This window comes from Micromys minutus (genome assembly GCF_963924665.1).
Source record: "Micromys minutus genome assembly, chromosome: 24".
Classification (NCBI taxonomy): Eukaryota; Metazoa; Chordata; class Mammalia; order Rodentia; family Muridae; genus Micromys; species Micromys minutus.
In genome coordinates, this window is record NC_137959.1 from 49,899,323 (window position 1) to 49,921,696 (window position 22,374).

At 43.9% G+C, this 22,374-nt stretch overlaps 1 protein-coding gene across 2 annotated transcripts in view; it reads left to right on the forward strand.

Annotated features, from left to right (window-relative positions):
- Window positions 1-6,257: 6,257 nt before the first annotated feature.
- The window catches only part of NRP1 (neuropilin 1), a 144,882-nt gene continuing 128,765 nt past the window's right edge, over window positions 6,258-22,374 (forward strand). For both annotated transcript variants that reach the window (XM_080937264.1, XM_080937265.1), the window contains exons 1-2: window positions 6,258-6,801; window positions 10,326-10,500. In XM_080937264.1, the coding sequence (XP_080793390.1) occupies window positions 6,729-6,801; window positions 10,326-10,500 (248 nt within the window). In that variant the 5' untranslated portion in view covers window positions 6,258-6,728. The remainder of the gene's footprint in view (window positions 6,802-10,325; window positions 10,501-22,374) is intronic.

Sequence of the window (22,374 nt, forward strand, 5' to 3'; positions counted from 1 at the left end):
TTCTGGTTCAGGCAATCTAGCTTACACTTGTTTGTGATTGTGTGTGTGTGTGTGTGTGTGTGTGTGTGTGTGTGTGTGTGCATGTGACATGTGACAGCCAGAATACAAACTCAGGTGTCATTCCTCAGGAGCTGTCCACCTTGATTTTGAGATGGTTCCTTACTGGCCTTGAATTTGCAAACTGTAACCCAGAAGCCTGGCTCTGACCCTGCCTGTTGCTTTCATGGTCATATTCTCTTCTTTTTCATGTCTCAGTCCTCTGAAGTTATTCATCCATTGCCACTGGGGACATGGCTTAGTGTCCACGACAATTCAAGCACATACTGTTTAGTGAAGGAGATTTTCTGGGCTGTCTTATACTCTTCAGTGTGTCCATGACACACGTTTTTTTCAGTGCCTGCAAATTTAGACTGTGTGATCTCCATGTTTGCATGTTTGTTCTGTCTGGTTTCTGCAAGTCCAGCTGTCTCTGGGAGAATGAAAGCCAGCCTTTCCCATAGAATGCCCTCTGCCAGTTCCTCCTGGAGTGTGGGCTTTGTGAATGGGCCTCCAAAGGCTCACTTTTTCTAGTGCTCTGGAAATATGAGCGCTCCAGGAAGCCTGCTCTTTCTGCATGACTGCTTTGTGTCTTCCCTTTCTTAGTGTGGCATTACAGGTCCCTCAAGATGTTGCATTCTGTGGCTGGAAACCAACCCACATGCATTAATGCATCACTTCTCACAAAGGGAACAAGGTTCTCTCTCGACTTAATGGCTTAACACAACAAATACAAGGAAAGGGGCTGAAGGAAAGGGATCTCTCATAGTCTGCCAGCTGCTTCAACTGAACTATCATGGCAAGAAATTGCATGACAGTTTTTAAAAGTCACACATATCTGTGAAAAAAATGGCTCATGATGATGCTGAATGGAGACTTCACAGGACTGAAGATGTGCTCTGGTTGTTTCACGGAGTCACCCAAACAAGGCTATGTGGGCTTGAGTAAAGGTTAACATCTTAAGTTCCCTTTGAGCACTCCTTGAGAGTGTAACAAACAAAGAAGAGAATGTAGGTATAGGGATGAAAGAGACATTATTATTATTATTGAATAATAAAACAGCTAATTGGTTGTGGGGAAGGGGATATTCTGGATAACATCAGAATATATTTATTTATTTTTTATTTTGTATTTGTTGTATGATGGCATAAAATTGTTTTATCAAAAGACATTTATTGAGAATCCTTCTTGAGTCATGAAAGTTGAAATAATACAATTCTGTACTACTATACATTATACATCATGGATTAAGCAACTTGTAAATTTTATGAAAACCAGTCCTGTGTTCAGGAAAATGTTGTATATACACCACATGTTCCTAGTCCCAAATGCGAACTTATAAAATCATGAAGGGAGCCAGGACAATAATATTCTCTCCGGTCAGCATGGTCTTCACATTAATAACCCTAGGGCTCTTTGATCAGCCAGCCTAAACTAATCAGTTATCTCTATGCCAGTGAGAATCTTTCTCTCCCCATCTAATATGGTGGGAACAAACCAGTGTGGATTCCCTGGCCCCCATGATCCAAAATAAATAATAAAGGTCTGTAAAAAGTCTGCCTATGGCTTCTTTTCCTATCCCCTCACAATGTCATCCTTCCTGCCACTTCTCTGCCACCAACTACACTTCAGTGACCCATACCCAAAGCCAAGAGATGGTTTGGATTACAAATTCATCCAACTGCCTCAAAGGGGCAGAAATTGAAACTAGTCAAAGTCCAACTTTCTTCCAAGACAGCCTTCTTCAATGTCCATGCCTGTCTTGTGGCCACTGAGACCCCTATAGTTAAGGAGGATTGAGTCCTGCTGGGTAATTCTTGACAACACCTGCCCCTTTGTTGCCATAGCAACCTGCCTGTCCAGTTAGTTTCACTCTCTAGCTGCATGAACTCCTTGTTTCCCCTTTCTTACCACTGTGTGTTCCGAGCAGTATGTCAAAACTCATCTTCCTTCCTTTTTCTACATTCCACCCATTCTCCATGCAATGGCCAGAGTGGTGGAATCTTTAAAATTAAGTTATTCCGGGAAATGTTTAAAAAATTGTTAACTATGTTCTGAGGCTTTCTTTCTTCTTTCTTCCCTTTGACAGCATTTTCATGTAGTCTGGGCTGGCCTCAAACCCCCTTAACCAAGGACAAGCTTGAACTCTGGATCCTCTAGCTTTTACATCCAGAGTGCCAGGATTGTAAGTAGGCCTGACTCTGCCTGGTTTTTGTGTGCTGCTGGAACTAAACCTAGCTTGCATACTAGGAAAACATTCTATCAACTGAAATACTTCAGCAGCTCCATTTTGAGCCTTTGACTGTTTGTTTTAGTAATGATTTTTATTGATCTTTCAGCATTCCTTAAATGTTTTATTCTTTAGTCACATGGGATTATGTGAACAAAGACTTTGAGTAGCCAACCCTCTGCTTTGCTTGCTCCTTGTAAATTTTGAATTAGTTCTCTCTAGTGATATATTTTATTTTGCTTGCTGAGTGGTTTTGTCTGTTGTTTTTTATTTTCCTGATTTAGAGAGAATTCAGTCAGGTAGTGTAGTTCAAAATTTGTGGTTCCCAGCATGTTGACAAATTACTCAGACAATGTCTCAGTCTCAAGCCATGCCCCAAGAAGTAGTTCACAGACCGCAGATTAATTGCTGGCTAATGTTTCAGTTTTCAAAATCTAACCCCAAAGGCTGTGACCCTACCAGCATGACTCAGAATTTAGCACTGCCCACCTGTGTCACGAAATACTCAGATCACAAAACTTTGCTTTGAAACCTTATTCTGCAGGTTTTAGAAAGCATCCATTTCTCTACTGACTAGAAAACAGAAACTGGGGTTAGAGAGATGGTTCCAGGGTTAGGTACACTGGCTGTTCTTCCAGAAGACCTAGGTTCAGCTCCCAGCATCCACATTAGGTAGCTAACAACCATCTGTAATCCCAAATCCAGCTACAGGGCATCTGATATCTCTGATCTGTGGTCACCTGCACTCACATATACATACCACGTGCAGACACATGCATACATATAATTAAAAGTAATTAAAAAAACTAAAGTGACTTTTTAGAAAAAGAAACAAAACTAAAGATTCATTTATCTATCCTCTTCTTCGAGGCCTGAGAGACAACTTTTGCATGGCAATTGCTTCATAAAAGTGTTGTTGTAAGGGAACTGTCTCATTTTAAAACTTTTAAGTAATTTTAATTGTGTGTACACGTGTCTGGGTATATGCATGGGAGTGGAAGTGTTTACAGAGTTTAGAGGAGGGTGTTGGGTGATGTGGCTGGCTGAAAGGAGCAAGGTGTCTCCACCCAGCCAGTTCATACTGGCTGTGTTCAAATAGGCTTTATCCTCAGCAGCCACTGAGGTGGTACTGACCACAGACCATCTCTATCCAGCACGGTGAGGGCAGCACATAGAGAAATCACCTGAAGGTGGAAGCAGGCCCTGTCTCCTAAGCAGATCTTTGATATCAAGAAGAGGAATGTGTGCACAAGACCAAAATAAAATCAAGCTAGGAATACTGCCAAATTCTTCATCTGTCTCACACTTGCTCTCCTATAAAGCTAGTCTATCTCTCTAGGTGGAGAATTGCAGGTATCTAACACGGCCTGCCTCTCCTTGGTGGAATTGTATGGCACAAGAAAAGGCTGTTAGCCAGACTGGTTAGCAGTATACCAACGCACTAGCTGGAAATTACTAATTAAGGTGGCTGGGCTCCATTTCTCAGCACCCACTTTGGGAAAAAAAAAAGCATCTAAGTATGCCTCAGATAAGCCTAGTCCTGGAAAATGAGAGAGAGTTTTAAGTATGTCTCCTCTAAAGTACACACAAGGCATGCCTTACCCGTTACAGAAAAGCTGTCAAGAGAACTTAGGGGCTGAGCCAGAAAACCAGGAGTCCTTTCACTGGTCCCCCAAGTTTCCAATCCAGCTCTGCCTCTTGTTTCTGGGTATGGGGAACTGTCCCTCCTCAAGGCGCACCAGTTGATCACTCGAGTGTTCCACCCGGCGTGTGCCTCTTAGCTTACCTGACCCAGGGCAGATTAATTAAATATGACCTCGCCTGGGCAAGTGAGCTGGGCATTGGGGTTCTTCTTCGGAAAGAGACAATGATCTGGATCTCCACAGTTTTGGCCTGGTTTCCCTTTTATGTCGACTAGCCAAGTCCTGCGAGGCGTAGGTCCCTTGGACTCCAGGACTAGAGTGGCTCCGGGTCACCCTGAGTCTGAGGCTTGCCCAGCACAGTTGGAATTGGCAAGGATGCGCCCCGACACCTGGCGAAGGGAGGTGGGGACATGCACTCCTGGTGGCAGATGGCCAGGGCTACCTCTATCCCTCCCCTCCCCGCTCCCTCTCCTCCTGGTCTCCGCCACTCCCGTTTCCCCCCACCCCAGCTCTGCCCTGGGCGCGGCCAGCTCTTGCCGGCAGAGAACCAGCCGCCTCGCGACTGCCCCTTCCGCTCGACTCAGGCGTTTGACTCCCTGCCTTCTGGCACAAACAACCCACCCGGTCTTCCAAAGGGTCGGAGAACCAAAGAGGAAGCTAGTGGAGACTAACCGAGGGCGCTCCAGGGCTGGCTTTCTGTACGCTGGGGGTGGCTTTTCGGTGGGGCGGGGAGCGAGAGGCTGCGTTGGAGGCGGGGCCCGGTAACCATGGCCGGAAAGAAGGCTGGACTCTGGAGCCAATGGGTCTTGCGGGAGAGCCCAGGCTAGAGATCCGCGCCACGCACAAGCTTCACTTCAGCACCCAGTAGATTTCTGGCCTGAGGCACCAGTGTCCGGGGCATCCATTCTCCCCGAGTGACCCTAGTTTTTCAGCCAAAACCTTTGATCAGAGTCTCCTTGCCAGCATTCCCTTGCACCAGGTAGGAGTTAGTCTCTGTGGTGGCAGTGCGTCTATAAAGGTCGCTTTCCAGAAAGAGTATGACCTTTTCACCTTTTCACCTTATCCTTCCGAGGGTATTGAGCACTTGATCAGAGGCCTCAATGAACTTGATCAGAGCCTCAACCAGTTTAAGTCCCTGGGTGTCCTTGCTATTCATAAGCCAAACGCCACCTGCTGCAGTTCTCAAAAGCCCTGGAGGATGGAACCGGACGACGTGGGGGAGGGGGGCACTGGACAGATGTCTGGGTGCACCTCTTCTGTGGGTGGTGGGTGAGGCTGGAGGACCAGTAGACACAATTGCCTGTAATCTAAACCTGGCACTAGGAGATCCTTGCAAAGATTATCTTGTCACCCTCATGAGCAGTCTTTGCTAGTTTTGTCCCTCCTTCAGGGTGCACAGAAATGGGCCCCATCGACCCCTGGACTCCTGATTCCGATTCTTGGAGTTCTACGTGGCTGGTCTGCGTCTGTTGGCGGCTGCCCCCTAGCTGAAAGGCGCGCCACCATCCATCCTCCGGGCTCGTGTAACCCCAAAGGAGAGGGCACCAAATCTCGGGAAACAATGCCGCCTGCAGCGTCTGGGGATAGGGAATCGGGTACCCAGCCTCGCCTTTATGCACGGCCAGAAGGTCTTGTTCGGCTGCACCCAGGCTCTGTGCTTCAAGGTTTGCCTATGCTTTACGTGACAGAGACGCGGTCGCAGTTCTCTAGGCTCAACAGAGCGTCTCCCAGAACAACCTTCTTCTTTGGGTCTACAGTCAGTCCTACTCAGAGCGCCCGACTGCTTCCTGCCCCAAACCTCAGGCTCGCACCCAGGAAGTGGAAGCGGGGACTGGCTGCGCGATCCACGCTACTGGGGTCACCAGTGCCTAGGGATTTGGAGTTCCGTGGAGTAGCAGCTAACCCCAGTCTCTCAGAACTCCTTGGCTCCGGGATCATCGCCTACAAGAGCAGCCTAGCTCAGTCCTGGGGTACAGAGATCTCACCAAGGTAGACTAGCCGGCCACTGGGGCTGGTATTACTAGGATTGCCCCCACCCCCCTGACACACGTGTCCTTGCGCTCTGGGCGCAGACAACCGGCTCCCTAGTGACCTTCTTCCCACGGAGAGCACAGCAGGGTGCCCGGAGGTGGGGTGGACAAGGGAGCCCGGAGGACGGACCGGGAAAGCACGCGGAGAGAAACTTGTGTCTCCGATTCTCCAGCCAAGCAATCACTGGCAGAGCTGTGCGGGGAGGGGGCGGGAGGAAACGAGGGAAGGGATCTGGGAGGGAGGGGGAGGTCGGAGAGAGAGGCGGGTGCCAGTGGAGAAAGTCCTCGCTCTCCCGCTCATCTTTTCATTGCTCTCTCTCCTTTCCGCAGACAACCCGGACCTCCTCTGGGCGCCAGCTCCTCGGCTCCAACCCGTCCAGAATCAAGCGGGATTTTTTTTTCTTTCCCTCTAGAAATTGGCTTTGGTGTGTCGCCCGCCCTCTCCCCTCCTCCTCGCAACTCCTCCCCTCTTTTTTTCCTCCTTCTTCTTCTTCCTGAGACATGGCCCGGGCAGTGGCTCCTGGAAGAGGAACAAGTGTGGGAAAAGGGAGAGGAAATCGGAGCTAAATGACAGGATGCAGGAGACTTGAGACACAAAAAGAGACGCGCTTCTTGCGAATTCGGGCATTGCCACGCCGCTAGCCTTCCCTGCCAAGACCCGCTGAGGATTTTATGGTTCTTAGGCGGACTTAAGAGCGTTTCGGATTGTTAAGATTCCCGTTTGCTGGGTTTTCGTCCGCATAATCGTGTTCTCCCGCGGCTGCCTGGGGACTGGCTTGGAGAAGGAGGATGGAGAGGGGGCTGCCTTTGCTGTGCGCCACGCTCGCCCTTGCCCTCGCCCTGGCGGGCGCTTTCCGCAACGGTAAGTGACAGCCTGACGCGGGAACGACCAGAGTGCTCGAGGCTGCCGGTCCCCTCGGGCGAGGGGTTTCCAGCCCCAGCCACGGAACGCGCGCACGGCTGCCCGGACGCAGAAAACTTGCCTTGCTCAAGGAACGGAGAAGTCAGGGCGTCTGGGGCAGGAGGACCACAAGCCCTTGGCCCCCTGCTCCAGTTTTTTGCTAGCTTCTCCTGCCTCTGTTTCGAGGCAGAGCTCCCTACCTTCCCAGATCAGCACACCAATTATCTTAATAATGTTTCCTCCCAGAGGCAATTAAATGAGACTCCCTTTCAAAAATCTGATGGCTGCTGAGAGTTAATGAACACTTCACCGGGAGGACTTCCTGGTTCTCCTCGAAACACCCCTGCTCGGTTTCCTCTGGTGGACGACCGAGATAGCGGTCAGTCTTGGCGCTGGAACTCTCTCCTCTGCCTTTGTAAACCGTCTGTGATCAGTCTGAAGTATGAATGAAAGTCTCACTGTCAATAAAGGATTTGGATCTATTCAGTGTGAGGCAGCAGCGTAGCTGAGAATCCGTAACCCTGTTGCAGTTTCCAGTTGGCTTTTAAAACCACTCGCTGTTAAGTAAATGAAAGGCAATCCTGGGTGTAAACAGTGCCCTGGAACCTAAAGCGTGTGTTTAAAATGGGATCTGGTACAAATGTGTTTCGTGTCCCCTGGAAAGGTGCTGAAGGTTAGGCAAGGGCTGATCGGAACAGTAGATGTTCAGCATTATTATTAACTAATAGCTAACTGCTTACTTTGTCTGGCTTAGATTTCAATCAAAGTAATTAGGAGAAAAGTGCATCTACTACTTACTGTAGTATATTGTTTTAATAAGAGCCGAGCGGGGGGCTCTACCAGGAAGAATTTAAATCATTCTTTTATGATAGAAGTTAATCTCCTTAATGTGCTTTCCCTGAGTTTTGTGATTTCAACTATAGATCTCCCCCAACAGGTACCAAGCAGTGTTCTCAAAAGGTATGCAAAATTTTGTGAACACGGCTGGAATTCAATTTATTAATGAATTCGAGTTGGCGGCATCTTCCTATACACTCTGGAAGGGAAGCCAAACACTCAAAAAATCATGAATGTGGAGTTTAATTTGTTAATGAACCTGAGTTGGTGGAGTGCTTCTGTACTCTGGCAGGGGATGAACTACCTTTTCCTCTTACCAAAAGTACTCAAATGCTTAGACCTCCTTCATAATACCTAAGGATGGAGTGGCAGTCCTCAACTTTCCTAATGCTGCAACCCTTTAATACAGTTCTTCATGTTGTGGTGACCCCCAACCATAAAATTATTTTTATTGCTACCTCATAACTGTAGTTTTGCTACTATTAAGAATCATAATGTAAATATTTTTGGAGAAAGAGGTTTGTCAAAGGGGTGGCAACCCACAGATTGAGGACAACACTGGGTTAGAGCCATATTGGGGTACCCGAAGATGGTCATGCTAGCCAATGTGAAGAGCATCAAGACTTACGTGGTTCTGAACACACACACACACACACACACACACACACACACACACACCACTTTTTAATTTTCTTAGCAGAAATATGGGGAATGCTGAGAATCTGGACTCCATTCAACTGAAACCCTATTGCTACGATTGAGGTGGCCAGGGCCAGCACATGCCTCAGTAAGATTGTAGTCCTCTTAAAACCATATCCACCTCCTCCCAGCAAGTGTCTACTAAATTAATTCATTAACCTTATTTAGGACTAATGGTCTACAGTCATTAGGAATCGCTCTCTCCTAATCAAGTGTTAGAGAGACTGAACAGAGCGTGGGAGTCCAGCAGCCCGCATTATCTTATTACATTGTCACTTTCTCAGAAGTCACAGATTAAAGTGGCCTGGTGTGGTACCAACCCCACCTCACTGTCTTCTGAAGTGACTATCTGTCGACTGTTTTATTTCACTCCCCCAACAGATGCCATGGTGGCTACACAGAGCTAGAGTGACTTAATGAGCTGGGGTGGGGGACTTGAGGGTGTCATTCTCCAAGATTTCTGCACAAAAGAAAATAATGCCAGAGCCTCCACAGAATCACACCACTGAGCTGGCTAACACCATTAGCTGATATTCTGAGCATTGGTTGCAGCATTTTTCCTGAAGACCTAAAGCTTTTAAAAGCCAATGGGAAGAGACTCTGTAGGACCAACCCCCTCCAATCTAACAGCCAGAAACATCTAGCAATTGGAGAAAACAACATAATTTATATTGTCTTCTTTTTAATTTATGGGAAATGACTTCTGTAATGCATGTAGCTTTATGCATTTTTGATGTGCACTTCATCTTTCATTTCCATTTGACCTGGTTTTCCTGTAATAAAATTCTGTAGATTTATAAATTCATGCTGAGAGCAAAGAATGCCATTCTCTTTCCACAGGGAATCTATTAGATGTAATATTAAAATCTATATATACCATTACTGGATGTTTGTGATTGATAGGCTTTATATATTCCAATGTCTCATACCTGTACTTCTTACATAGTTTATGCACCAAATTTTTATTGCCTAAAATTAAGCACCAATAAATGGGGTGGCATTTGTAGACTGTGGCTCTCCTGTGTGAAACCCATAATAGAGAGTGACAGTAACGATCTATGCTGAATTGTAAACCAGCCCAGAGTCTGGTTTATTTAGCTATTAGAGAGTCACTTCAGCATTTGAGTTTTTGCCGTGGTGTGGTAGTGGTTTGTTTTTCAGTAAAGACTGAAAACTGGAGAGCCTTTCTTTCCCGGGATGTGAAAATGTAGCTTGCCATCTGTGATGCCTGGACCTCAGTGGCCGGGGCTTCCCCTAACATTTAGTAATTAGAATTAATGCCGCGTGGCTATTTATTTTTCTTTCTGCCCCATTGCTTTGATCTGGTCTCTAAGGCTGAGCAACTTGAAGAAGTAAAGCCGAGTTCTTTCTGCATCACCAGCTGCACTTTGATAACTCGAAATCACTTAGATTTACAGGCAGATAAAACAACAACCAAAGGAGGTTAGACTTCAGGCCAACCAAAGTCCTGGAAGACAGTCCCCACTGGTCAATGACACTGACCAGGCTTATCATCAAAAAGCCAATTGCAAGGAGTGGCACAGCATCTTTTAGGCACCTTCCACTTAGTGCTGTTCCTTAATGTGATTACACTTCTTGGAAGATAATTAAGTCTAGCAGGAGCTCCCAGGGGGCTGTGTTAACATCAATTGAGGGGATTTAATGTTTTAATGCTAGAAGACCTCTTTCTTTGGGAGGAACTTTGGGTGGGAGGGAAAAGCATCTCAGATCTCAGTAGGCTTTCTGTGGAAGTCATGCTCCTGCAGATAAAAGAGTGTTTCTTGGTGGTGTGGTGTTTATCGCGTCTAGAGTCACATGGAGGGTTTGTGAGGGACACATTGGAGTTCCCTTGATTGGCAGAATGTTTGCCAATTGTCAGTGCATATGTAAAGCTAGAAGACTCAACTGGTTATAAGGAGAGATCTGCTAAAATGTCATTTTTGTTGCAGACAAATGTGGCGGGACTATAAAAATTGAAAACCCGGGGTACCTTACATCTCCCGGCTACCCTCATTCTTACCATCCAAGTGAGAAGTGTGAATGGCTAATCCAAGCTCCGGAGCCCTACCAGAGAATCATGATCAACTTCAACCCACATTTCGATTTGGAGGACAGAGACTGCAAGTAAGTGAGGGAGTTTGAACAGGGCGCCACAGCACCATCTAGTGGTCAGAAGTATCTGTGGCTGTGAGTGTGAGAAAGTAAATGAGTGGTCCGGACTTAGATGAGTTCAATTGTCAGTGGTGTGGTAATGAAGTTACAAGTGTCTGAGTTCACCCAATTAATCAGGCTGTGTTTAACTGTTTGTCCTCTTTCTGTTGACACGTTTAGTTTGGGAAATCTTTTGTTAAGAAATGTGTAGTGTGTGGTTCTTTCTGCAAAGGGTTTTGAGAAAAGGTTTGCGTTTTCTTAAGTATTGTGGGTCACCAGTAAACATGATTTGCAGATGTTGGAGTCGGGTGTTTTTTAAACAAATCTGTGGCTCATTTAATTATTTTAGAACTCTATTTCTCATAGCTGGGATCTATAGCTCTGTGTCAGAGGCTATCCCAGCACTCTTATCTGAAAGATTGCATCGAATTTGACCTGAAAAAAGGAGGTGATCATACAGTGTGAATTAGAGGGTTTGTTACTATCATTATTTTGCTTGTTTAATTGACTTGTTTGATTATTTGTTTGTAACAGGTTGTCAATATGTAGCCCCAGATGTCCTGAAACTCACTTTGTAGTTGGGGCCAGCTTTGAGCTTAGAGATCCTCCTGTCTCTGCCTCCCAAGTACAGACATTTGCTACTGTTCTGAGCTTAAACAAGAGTATTAAATATCAGGTTAATTGTGGAAATGTTTATGAAAATAATTTTTTAAATGCACCAATGCAATGATAGCTTGGGTGTGTGCTGAGTTAGAACTCATCTGTTTTACCTGCTTGTTTCTTTCAACTTGAAGTTACTAGATATTGGTCTATGACAAGTTTCATTATCCCAATGTTTTACTGAAGAGACCATCTAAATGATGCCCATACTCTTTATATGAAAATCCTGGTTATAGATGTGGTATTTCTGCTTCTGTATCATATGAGGTGGACCACGGAGGACTTCATAGCTCGATGCTCTCCACATCCAGGACCAACTCCTGGTGTCTGGCCCACTTGATTTCACATGCTCTCACACTGGAGCTCTCTGAGGCGTTCAATCTCCAGTTTGAACTTGAATAGTAATGAAGACATGGGCCAGTACTTACTTTGAACTTAGCTGTGTTAGAGATGTGAACTCTAAGGATAAAAGCTGCTCTGTTGAATACTTTTATTCTTTTTTAGAGAACTTTTTTAGAGAAATATGAAAACATTCCTACTTGTACAAAGGACTCAGAAATCTGTTGATTTTGTGGTGTAATGACAGCCAGCTTTCTTAGTCAGGGTATCAATGTCTCTACTTTATTCAGCTTGCTAGTGTCCAGTGAATTAGCAGAAATTCACAAGCAGAAGATGCATCCATGAATGATTAGCAGGACTGAATTCTGGTTCCAGTTTATCCAGCATTTGGGTTGACTTTTATTTTGTCTTTTTTTTTTTTTTTTTTTTTTTTTTTTTTTTTTTTTTTTTTTTTTGAAGCTGAGAACCAAATCCAGTGCTCTACCCTGAGCAAATCTCCAACCCTTGGATTGTATAATTAATGAAGTGTTCCAGTGCCTTCTAGAAAACAGGAAATTGTTTTGATGTTGTTGTTTGGAAGTTCTGGGGATCAAACCTAGGGCTTCATGCATGGTAGGCAAGGACTTGATCACTGAGCCACACCCAGCTTATTAATATTTTGTGGTGATTGTTACAGTGTTAATAGTGTAGATAACTTAGATACTGTGTTCTTGTATATATTTTTACATCTTGACAATGTTTAAACTGCTATAGGAGATATTTTCAAGAAACTTTGGCAAAACATGATTCCTTTCAAAATATTCTCAGATTTCAATAAGCTCACATATACCGATTTTTCACCAAGAAATTATGACCATGTAACTGTAACAGAATTAAGTGCTCTGAGTAGTCCTAGTCATCAGAGGTGGTATGGTCACACATGTTCAACAGCCACTCTGAGAAGGAAGCAGATCTAATTCTGATTTGTGATTTTGCTCATTTTTATGTCTTGAACATTCCACTCTGGACAGTTTCCAACTTCTCGAGTGATGTCACCTCATATATACTTGTAAAAAGTGGGGAGGGGGATGTGCATTCAGGAATGGTTCTAAGAGCTGGTATATGCTGAGCCTGCATCCTGTAGTGGAAGCTTGGGAGCAATTGATAAGCTGTTATGTATAGGTAGTGCTTTTACAAACATACACACACACACACAAATAATACATGCATACACAGGCTGCCTCAAGAAATTGATGGAGGAAGATGATATATGGGAAACTTTACATGTCTATTTGTCATGCTACAGGGTAGAATGTGACAGGAGAGGAAGACCACTTTTTAGTCCATTTCCTTCCTTTAAAAAGACAACCAGGGGCTGGCAGGATGGCTCAGTAATTGAAAACACTTGCTGCCAAGCCTGAGTGACTTCTTTCAATCCCTGGGAGCCAAAAGGTTGAAAGAGAAAACCTATTGCTACAAGGCCTCTCCACAATCACTGTGGGGCAGGGGCAGGCACACACACACTCATACACACACATACTCACACATACACTGTACATACACATACACACACATACTCGCATATACATACATACTCACACACACTCACACACATGCTCACACACACACTGTACACACAGCTTTAAGAAAAGATTCTTTCCATAAAAACTGTGTGGTGGTGGGTTTTGAGGAGGTTTGTTTATGGGTTTTATTTTTTTGCTGCAGAATAAAGTAATCTCTTAATCATCACAGCTCAAGCTCCACGCCCTAGAAGCCACCAGCATTTAAAAGCTGATTATTCACTCTGGTGAAGGCAGGGAGATTCTGCTCATGGGAAATGCCTTTGTGCCTCATTCTAAAGTGTGGCCACATAGTTTTTTTTTTTTTTTTTTTTCACAATGAAAAACTTCAAAGTGTCACAGGGAGTGCACCTTAAGCATGGCTTTGTCCATCTTTCAAGATCCTACATGGCTTCTGGTCACTACTGAGGGTGGCAATTAGTGCTGTTCAGTGAGATATGCTCAGAGTCACAGCCTCAACATCTGCAGGTGGTCAGAATTCCCTGAGAAGGTGGAACACAGAGTGTCTTTAAGAAATAGCTTGTGTTGTTTTGTCTTCTGACTGTATGAGAACATTTATGAAGCTGAGTTCAGTACAGGACCTATAGGAACTCCCTGTAAACTCTGCAGATCATGGCAGCTCACACCAGCAATCCCAGCTTCTAAAAGTAGAGGCAAGAGAGTCAGGACTTCTTCCAGTTCTCCTTCAGATACACAGCAGTCTTGAAAGAAGTTTGGGATGCATGAAACCCTGTCTCAGAGAACAAACCAGTTGTTCATGTTCCCCTTAGTTAGGATAGTTGACATGTCTTCCTCTTTGGCTGCAGTATATGGATGGTTAAAGACAGGAAAATGGTGTGTGTGCTAATTCTATTGAGTTTCTAGTGGGATAAGTGAGGTAGCTGGTGTGAAGTCATTGAGAAGCTAAAATCTCTCCACCAAGACGTTTTCATCATGACGGTGACATCAACAATTTGGTTATTGTTAGAACATTTGAAAATATGAAAGTAAACATTTGTCAAGCTAAATGTATCGATCCTGTAATGGGTTGGTTCTCATATAAATGCAACCTGCACTTTTTTCTTTAAATTGCCACGATTTGTACAGTCAACTTTTACCACAGGGGGAAAAAATCGAGAAATCAATGTCTTGTAACATTTGTTATAGAGAAGCGTCTTTGAGACCCAAGGAAGCATTTCTCTTTCCTATGGTGAAGCACTGGACATGTAATTAGACCAGCTAAGTAGCTTGGCAGGGAAAAAAAATCTCTTGAAATTTTCATTGTTTTGCTTGTAATTATGTAAAAACCATTCTATGACTCTGACAAGGTAGGGTATAATCATGATATTTTTACATAAAGGGTGCTAAAACTGAGCTAGTTCATAACTCAACTGTGGGCTTACTTTGCAAAGTAAGAGTTAGGGTCTCACAGTGGCTAGTCCTTGGGGAAAATGAACGTAGATGTGGTTGCTGAGCCTTATTTTGTTTTAAACATGCAACAGTCTGTGTTGATGCTGCCATGCAACTGGGTTCATTACACAAAAAGCATTGAAACCAGGGTAATATGACCTCTTTCATTCTTTCATTGAACAAGGTGTAGTGTAAACCAATCAATGAACAGAACAGCAGAACATCTGTCTTCAAGGATAACAAGAGGTTAGGGTTTCCAGCCGGATGTTCTTGTATTGATATAAGAGACAACGCTAGAATGTTCTGAGAGGGGACAGTGTTGAGAAGATGGAAGAAATAGGAATTGCTCCTTTTTGTGTCAGCAAAATTCTGCTTGTTTGGAAGGTGTTAAAGCCCCGTTGAAAGCAGAGCAGCTGAGAATCTCTGAGGAAAAAAAATTCATTGTACATTGGAATTGTTGAACTGTTCAGAACCCACTGCTCCAAGGCTTCCCTCAGTGGTACAGGCAGACATCTTGAGTCTCATAAAACTTTATTTCTGTATAATAAACAAGAATACCATTGACAGAGTAGTTAGGATTTATGAAACTTCTCTGGCTTCCCAGCAATGCGGGCTATCAGCATGGTAATTTATAATGGTTTGTGACAAATACTGCCGAGCGGAGAGGTGTGTGGTTACATTCAGATCGGATGTCTTTATCTGGGGAGCAATAAAAATTTCACAGACATTGGGTTAAAAACATTAAGAAAATGAATAGAAAGCTGCAGAAGAACAAAACCTACAAAGGTGGGGCTTGGGAATGTTTGAGGCCCTGCTCTACTCTACCTTCTTAACTCATGAGGTTGTTTTTCTCTCTCTAATTTCTACTGCATCTTCTTAACATCACCAATGATGGACATGTTCATGACGTCTATGCAGCTAAAAGAACCTTTCATTCCTATAACTCCATAGGAATCACAATGATTAACTAAAGATCATAGTCAGATCTGGGGAAGGGAGGCTTGATAAACCAAGTCACACCATGTTTCCTTATTGTGACTTTTAAAATTTCCTAAATGTTTATAAGCTAGGAGGCACTACTGATCCAATTTACTTTTGAAGAATACAAGCTCATTTATTAAGACTTAATCTGCCCCTTTGTTTTTAAAATCTGATTATGTTTGCAAATTAAATTTTGTAATTTTACACTTACATAATTTTACATATTTAAGTGGCATAATTTTACAAAGTCATTTATTGGCTAAGTCCCATTTTCATTTCCTTGATTAATATTTTCTGACTTCATTCTTTCTTTCTTTCAGCATGCAATTTTGCATCAGTTTTGATTTTTGACTGTTATATTAAAAGTTATATTTCCTGAGGTATTGTTTCTGGGTGTATGCTTGTGTGTATATATGTGTGTTTGTGTTGTATTTATGTGGATATGTGTGTGTGTGTTTGTGAAAGGGAAAGTACATTCAAGCCCCTCTATCCAGTCTTTAACAGTTTAGCATCACTCAGACAAAAACAAGAGCTTTCATTTTATGCAGATACATACACAGAGAGATGGGCACACACAGAGACATACACACACAGAGGCATGCATTTGAACAGACATGGGCATGCACACACTTATAGATATACACACGCAGAGGTGCATACACACTTTGGCATACACTCAGACATTACCTCACACATGCATACATACAGACATCATACACACACAGACATGGACACTCACATTTACACAGAGTCACACTCCTTCCCTTCTGATAAGGAGTTCCATCCTGCTGAAAACTCAGCTCATTCTTTTTCCAGTGGCTAATGTAGAAATATCTTATCTTTACTTAATATATTAACAGACACCTTATGGCAAACACAAAGTCTCCTATCTGGATCTACTTTCTATGCAAAGGGGATTCAGAAAATTCTTCAGTTGATTGTCTTGTGGCTGGGAGCGGTGCACATGTCTGTATGTTGTGCTGAAACAAAACATGATTGTTGGATTACTTCCTCAGTAACTCTCCACCTTATGCTTTAGAGGCAGGGTCTCTTCTAGGTTGAATCTGGAATTCACCAGTGAGTTCCAAGGACCCTCCTTCCTCATCTTCCCCTGCACTGGGTTTGTAGATCCAGCTTTTCACATAGATGGTGGGAATTGAACTTGGTTCTCATGTTTGTACAGTAAGCACTGTACCAGCTGAGTGGTCTCCCAGCTCCTCTTCCTTTGTTTTACTGGATCATCTTATCACTTCTGGTTTTGATCTTGCATGACTTACTTTGTGGGCAATGTGAAGGGGGTACTGTTGAACTCTGTTAAAGTGAACAGCTCTTAGGAAAGTACAAATGAGTCATCTTGGGAACTGTTGGTCAGTACCTGCAACATCCCTAGTACCAACCACCCGGACTCAGAGTCAAAGCTCTGGCCTTTATATGTATGTTCACATGTGTATACATACATCCAGACCCAACTTCCTTCAGAAGCTAGAGGAGTAGGCTACTTGAAATTGTGTCAACAAGTCTGTGGTGCTCTCAACTAGAATCATTCTGGGAAAATAGGAGCCTGAGAAAGGACCTGGGCAGACATGTGCCTCCAGCTCTGTGTGTGTTTCCACCATGTTTGGTTAGATACACATATGCTGACAGGTCTCAGCAACAGCACACATAAGAACATGTGCACAAGGAGAGTCGAAGATAAACTTCACTAATTGCAGTAGCCTGTTCATCAACACTGATAATTGGTGGGGGCAGGGACAGGGAGGGCTAGTGTTCGGATCAGGTTCCAAATGCCTCTTAATTGGGTGTTTGTCAGTAGTCCTGAATGTGACAGGCAGCAACATCGTCACTGTTCTAGCTCCTCACAGTAATGGGCATCCAGCTAGTCTGTGTTCAGATGGCCTGTGTCTAGGATCTAGGTCAGTTAATGCTGTCGTCTGGCTGAAATGATGCAGAGAGCCCAGGAAGCAGTGTGTCTGCTCCCAGTGACTACATTCTTCAAACAAACAGAGGCAAACAAACCACCCATCATCTCTTGGGTCCTGTCCACACAATTGCTCAAAAACATTCATGTCCACTAAGGAAATACTGGCCTTATAACATGCCTCTTTCCGTCTAGACTCAGCATGTATTTACTGAATCTCATTTGCTCAGCATGGCTTCTATCCTTCTCTTCTTTAAATCCATATGTGTATGCATGGGCATGTATGATCCCATCTCATTCAGCCATACCAGGCTTTCACGTAGAGGTTGAGAATCCACATTTAGGTCATCAAGCTTGTGATTTACTTTGAGCCAACTCCCTAGCCCTCTCCTTTACCTCACCACACACTGCTTATAAAGAACAATGTGGCACCTTTTGACTTTGACAGCTTCACCCTGAGTATGTATGCTTGGGGCATGTGATCTCATGCACTTCTTCCTCTCGTGTGTTTTAAACACCACAGACATGAAGTTGGAGAAGTGCAAATTAAATGCTCAAAGACCAAAAACCTGACAGCGACTGTTGCAGCACAAGGCACATTTGGGCCATGCCCTTTGTATGAAAGACTTTTGAACTGTTGCCAGCCATTTTCTTCCCTGAACCATCTCTTGCGAATGCTTAAATATAAACCCCATAATTCAGAGCAAAGGTTGAGCTTTTCGATTAATTAAAGCACTTATGGATCCTACAGAGGGCTAATTGGTGGTTTCCTGCTCTGCCCAAAGTTGCAGTTAGTTCATGGTGGGGGTATCTAAATTCTGGCACTTTTGGTTGGTGGTTTTCTGAAAACAAAGCATATGTTACTATAATGCTTGCCCAAATCTGGTAGCCAGGCCAGGCATGGCATGAGTTTATACTGTTGATGTTTAAATGGATGTTCCAGGCACCAGCTGCATATTTAGTCCCAGACCCCAGGTAAAGGGGTCACGTTTCCTTGTAAACACTCCACATTTACTTAATCTCAGGCAGATGTCGTAAAAGTTTCTCATAGTTCCCACTCATCATGTTTTACACTTTTATTTTCTACTGTGGCCCTGGGAGAACTTGGGGGAGAATGGTTGCCCAGGCATTTGCTTCCTATGACAGAGGAGTTTTCTGAGAAAAAACAGACCCTGAAAAGTATTTTGTTGTTATCTGAATAGATACTTTGAACAAGCAGCCAAATCAGGAGAGAGGTGTTTCCTATGGCTTTGGTGACAGGCTAGCCTGTCACGGGAGAGCTTCCAGTTCCCTCCTGATGTGTCATTCTACAAGATCTTAACTTCTGAAGACGAGGCAGAGATGCTCAAGGCAATGATTCTCATGCAACATTGGAAGATCTCCTGTAACTCTCTCATAAACAGATACTGGGAGCAAAACAGGTGCTCTAAGGGCCGAGCTACCACAGACACATGATGCAAACCAGAATTTAGTGTTAGAAAAAAAAGTCAATCTAAAACCTTCAAGAATATAAAGTTTCCCACTTTAAATGGAACAAACAACATACTGAAAACAAAGATATGACATTCATACAGAACCCCACTTTTTGGAGTGCCTTTAAGGTGGCACTGTGCTCACATAGTCTCAATAAGGGATGGTGATGTTTGCTCTTAGATAAGTTGAGGAAGTAAACATTAATTTCATAAATATGTTTATGGAAAAAGATAGTTAGAATGAGTAAAATTTTTAGTTTCTAGAGATGATCATTCTTTGGAAAACATGGTAGACTACAAAAATGATAATTTCCAACTAACTGAAGAGTCTGGGCACTCACTCCCTCTACCTCACTATTGCTTTGCCCTTCTGGTCTGACACTCCTCTCTTCAGGTACCTCTTTCTACTATTTGGTTAGTGTTTGTACTCCCCCAGGTGGCTTTCTCCTAATGCCAAGTTCCTCGTCCATTCCGGGCTATGCTGAGCAATATACACTGTGTATGTTGGTTCAGGCTCAAGGCATATTTCTGTTTCCCTCCTTAGCTTTCTCACCTCTTGTCTGATGTATGTGCAGGTTCATTACTGAGAGCTGGGGATTCCTGATTGCCAGGGGACCGTGTTGGCAGTTCCCTGTGAGGAAAGACTCTGGTGAGAATTGAGGCCAAGGGTTATAATTGCCCCTCAGCCATTCATTCCCATCTGTGAAACAGGAGACGGTTCATATGGGCTGGGTCCCAATTATATGTGAATGGTGTGATTATAACACAGTTAGCAATGCTGCTTTGACAGTATCAGCTGGTGTACTTGGGGAGATTAAACAATGGGCCAGGTTGCCTACTGTGAGGTCTGAGGACACCTCAGAGGCACAGCCTTCTTCATCTTTAAATTTTGTATTGCACGTATTTACCCATATGTGCATGTGGACACATGCCTGCTGTGATGCGTGTATGCAAGCCAGAGGATTGCCTGTGAATGTTGGTTCTCTCTTACCACTGTGTGGGGTTCTAAGCATTAAATTCAGGTCATCAGGTTTTCCAGCCAACACCTTTAGCTGCTGAGCCATCTTGCCAGTCCTCCAATCATCTGAGTGTCATATATTGGTTATAGACAGTAATGGATCTTTGTCCATGCATTATCTTCCCAGTTAGTCCCCTTCTAACTTCTACTTTCATGCCTTTCCCGTGGATGGGAGATTCAGTGAGCCTCACAGAGACCTCTATTCTCCTGGAAGTGTGCAGTCTTCCTTCCTCCCCTATCTCAGAAACACAATGCTGATGGATATGAGACCAATGTTAAATAAAGCCTAGGTATGACTCGGGCAGGAAGTGCATCCGCAGGTTTTGTTCCTTAAAATAAGTTCAGACTGTAAACAATAACATCCGCATCCTTGGGAGGAGACACAAATATTTCCAAATTCGTGCATAACTGCAGTGAGACAATCCCAAGAACTTTTCTCCATGGTCTTGAAAAGGTGACTGGGCTCTGATCAGTCTCTAAACATCAGATGGGTGGAGTTGCTAGCATGCCTCCTGGAAGATGGTATCTCAATATCACACACTTAATAATAAAAGCATGTGTGTTTCTCGTCCTGTGTATCCCTAAGGGCTTGGAAATATGCCTGGCCCGTTCAGAGAATGAATCAGCCAGTGCTTAAATCCCAAGGCAGGAGCCATTTTGCAGGAAGGACAAGCCATTTCAACCATTGTTGACCAATAGTTGTCTCATGGATTTTAATACCATACATTCACAGGGAGGGGCTACTGTGGAAATCAATATTTAAAACAGGTAACTCACACATTCATACCTTCCCTGTTAATACCCGAGTATATCCTTTAGCTTTGCCATCTCCTTTCTCCATGTCTAGTTTCATCAGATCCTTCAGTGGTGAAGGGAGAATCTTGAAAAAGCATGTTCTCAGGGAGAGCCCTAAGAATAATAATAGATGTGGTGACTATTTCCAGTCCTTGTTCCCAGCTCACCATTACGACCAGCAGTTGAGGACATGGAATATATTGGAAATGCTTGGAAAGGACTTCATTTGAAATGACGCAGGTGTGGCAGGGGAACTGGCTGAAGAAATTTGCTTTCGTTTTCTGTGGGAACCCCTGAGTCAAAGGAATTCTGTAGGACTTTCTCATCCTCAAAAAGAAAACCTCCATCGTGGGTGCTGTCGCTTCTTAAACATGTATTCTGTCCTACTCTGTGGACTCCTGCCTCAGCCTCCCCCAAAATGAGCTTTCCTCTCACTGCCTGGAGTTGTGTTTGTGCCAGCGCAAGTCAGGGCTCTATTCTGGTCTCTCCTGACTCAAATGCTACCCTCCATGATTTTCACAACTGTTGGTCATTACATGGTCCTAATTTATTTTATGTGTGTCTGTGAGAGAGCCATTCACAAGTGTTCTTGCTGATATGTGGAGTTAAACGTCAACCTCCAGGGCCATCATTTTGATTTTGGAGACAAGGTCTTTTATTGAACTTGGAGCCTATGACTAGGTTGGGCTGGTTGGCCAGGGAGCCCAGAGACCCACCTCCTTCCACTTCCCAGGCACTAGAATTGTGTCCAACTTCTCACCTGAATGGTGGGTTACAACTCAGGTCTTTCTGCTTTTAAGACAAGTACTTTACAGACTTAACCATCCATCTTCTCATCTGATGGGCCTTTGTTCAACATCAATACAATCATCTCTTCCTCTCATCTACCTCACAGCATCCACTTTTCTGTGTTGTAACACCGGCTTGGCTGGGCCTTCTCCAGCTGCTCTGAATCCTCTTTGAAAGACCTCTTTGATCTCAGCCACCTGGCCTAGTTAAGTCCAGATCTTACTAGTTTGTTGAAATCTAATTTTGCCCCATTTTCTGGATGATGCCTGCCTAGAAGACTTCATTTCCATAAATGAACAATCATACTGTCCAAGCCAACATTTTCTCTTTTTGTTGTCCCTTCATCCCTGTTTCCCCAAATTTGAATCTCTGGCCTTACAGTGATCTCTACTTGTTCCGCAAGTCTTTTTAGTTGAAAAGTCTTTGAGCCATGAGTCTTCAGTCTTTCTCAACCTTTTTCTGTCACACTCAAATTCTACTCCTTACTCCTGCCTCAGCCTCCCCAAAGCACTTTCCCCATACTTACTCTGTTTAGAAACATTAGAGTTCTCTTTTGCCCTGTTGCCTGCCTGTGCCTTTCAATCATCCTTGTGTATTGTTGGTTCATATCTGGGCTCACATCCAAACCACCTTTGCATAAATTTAACACAAATAATTGGGCGCCTCTGCTCCATCTGGCAGATGTATGTGCTGGATGTGAGCATCTCTGTTTAGAGGAGGTGGCCTGGTTTGCATTCCCAGCAAAAAGGCCTAAATCCATTGGCTCACACCAACCAGCAAAATGGAATTCCTGCATCCTAAATAAAGAAATAACTGGAGCAGAATCTAAGCAAGCCCTGAGAGTGGCTGCATTGTAGTGTATCCTAACATAGAGGGTGAGGCATTCACCTCACCCTTTCTTTTAAGACATAATCTTAAGTAGCTTAA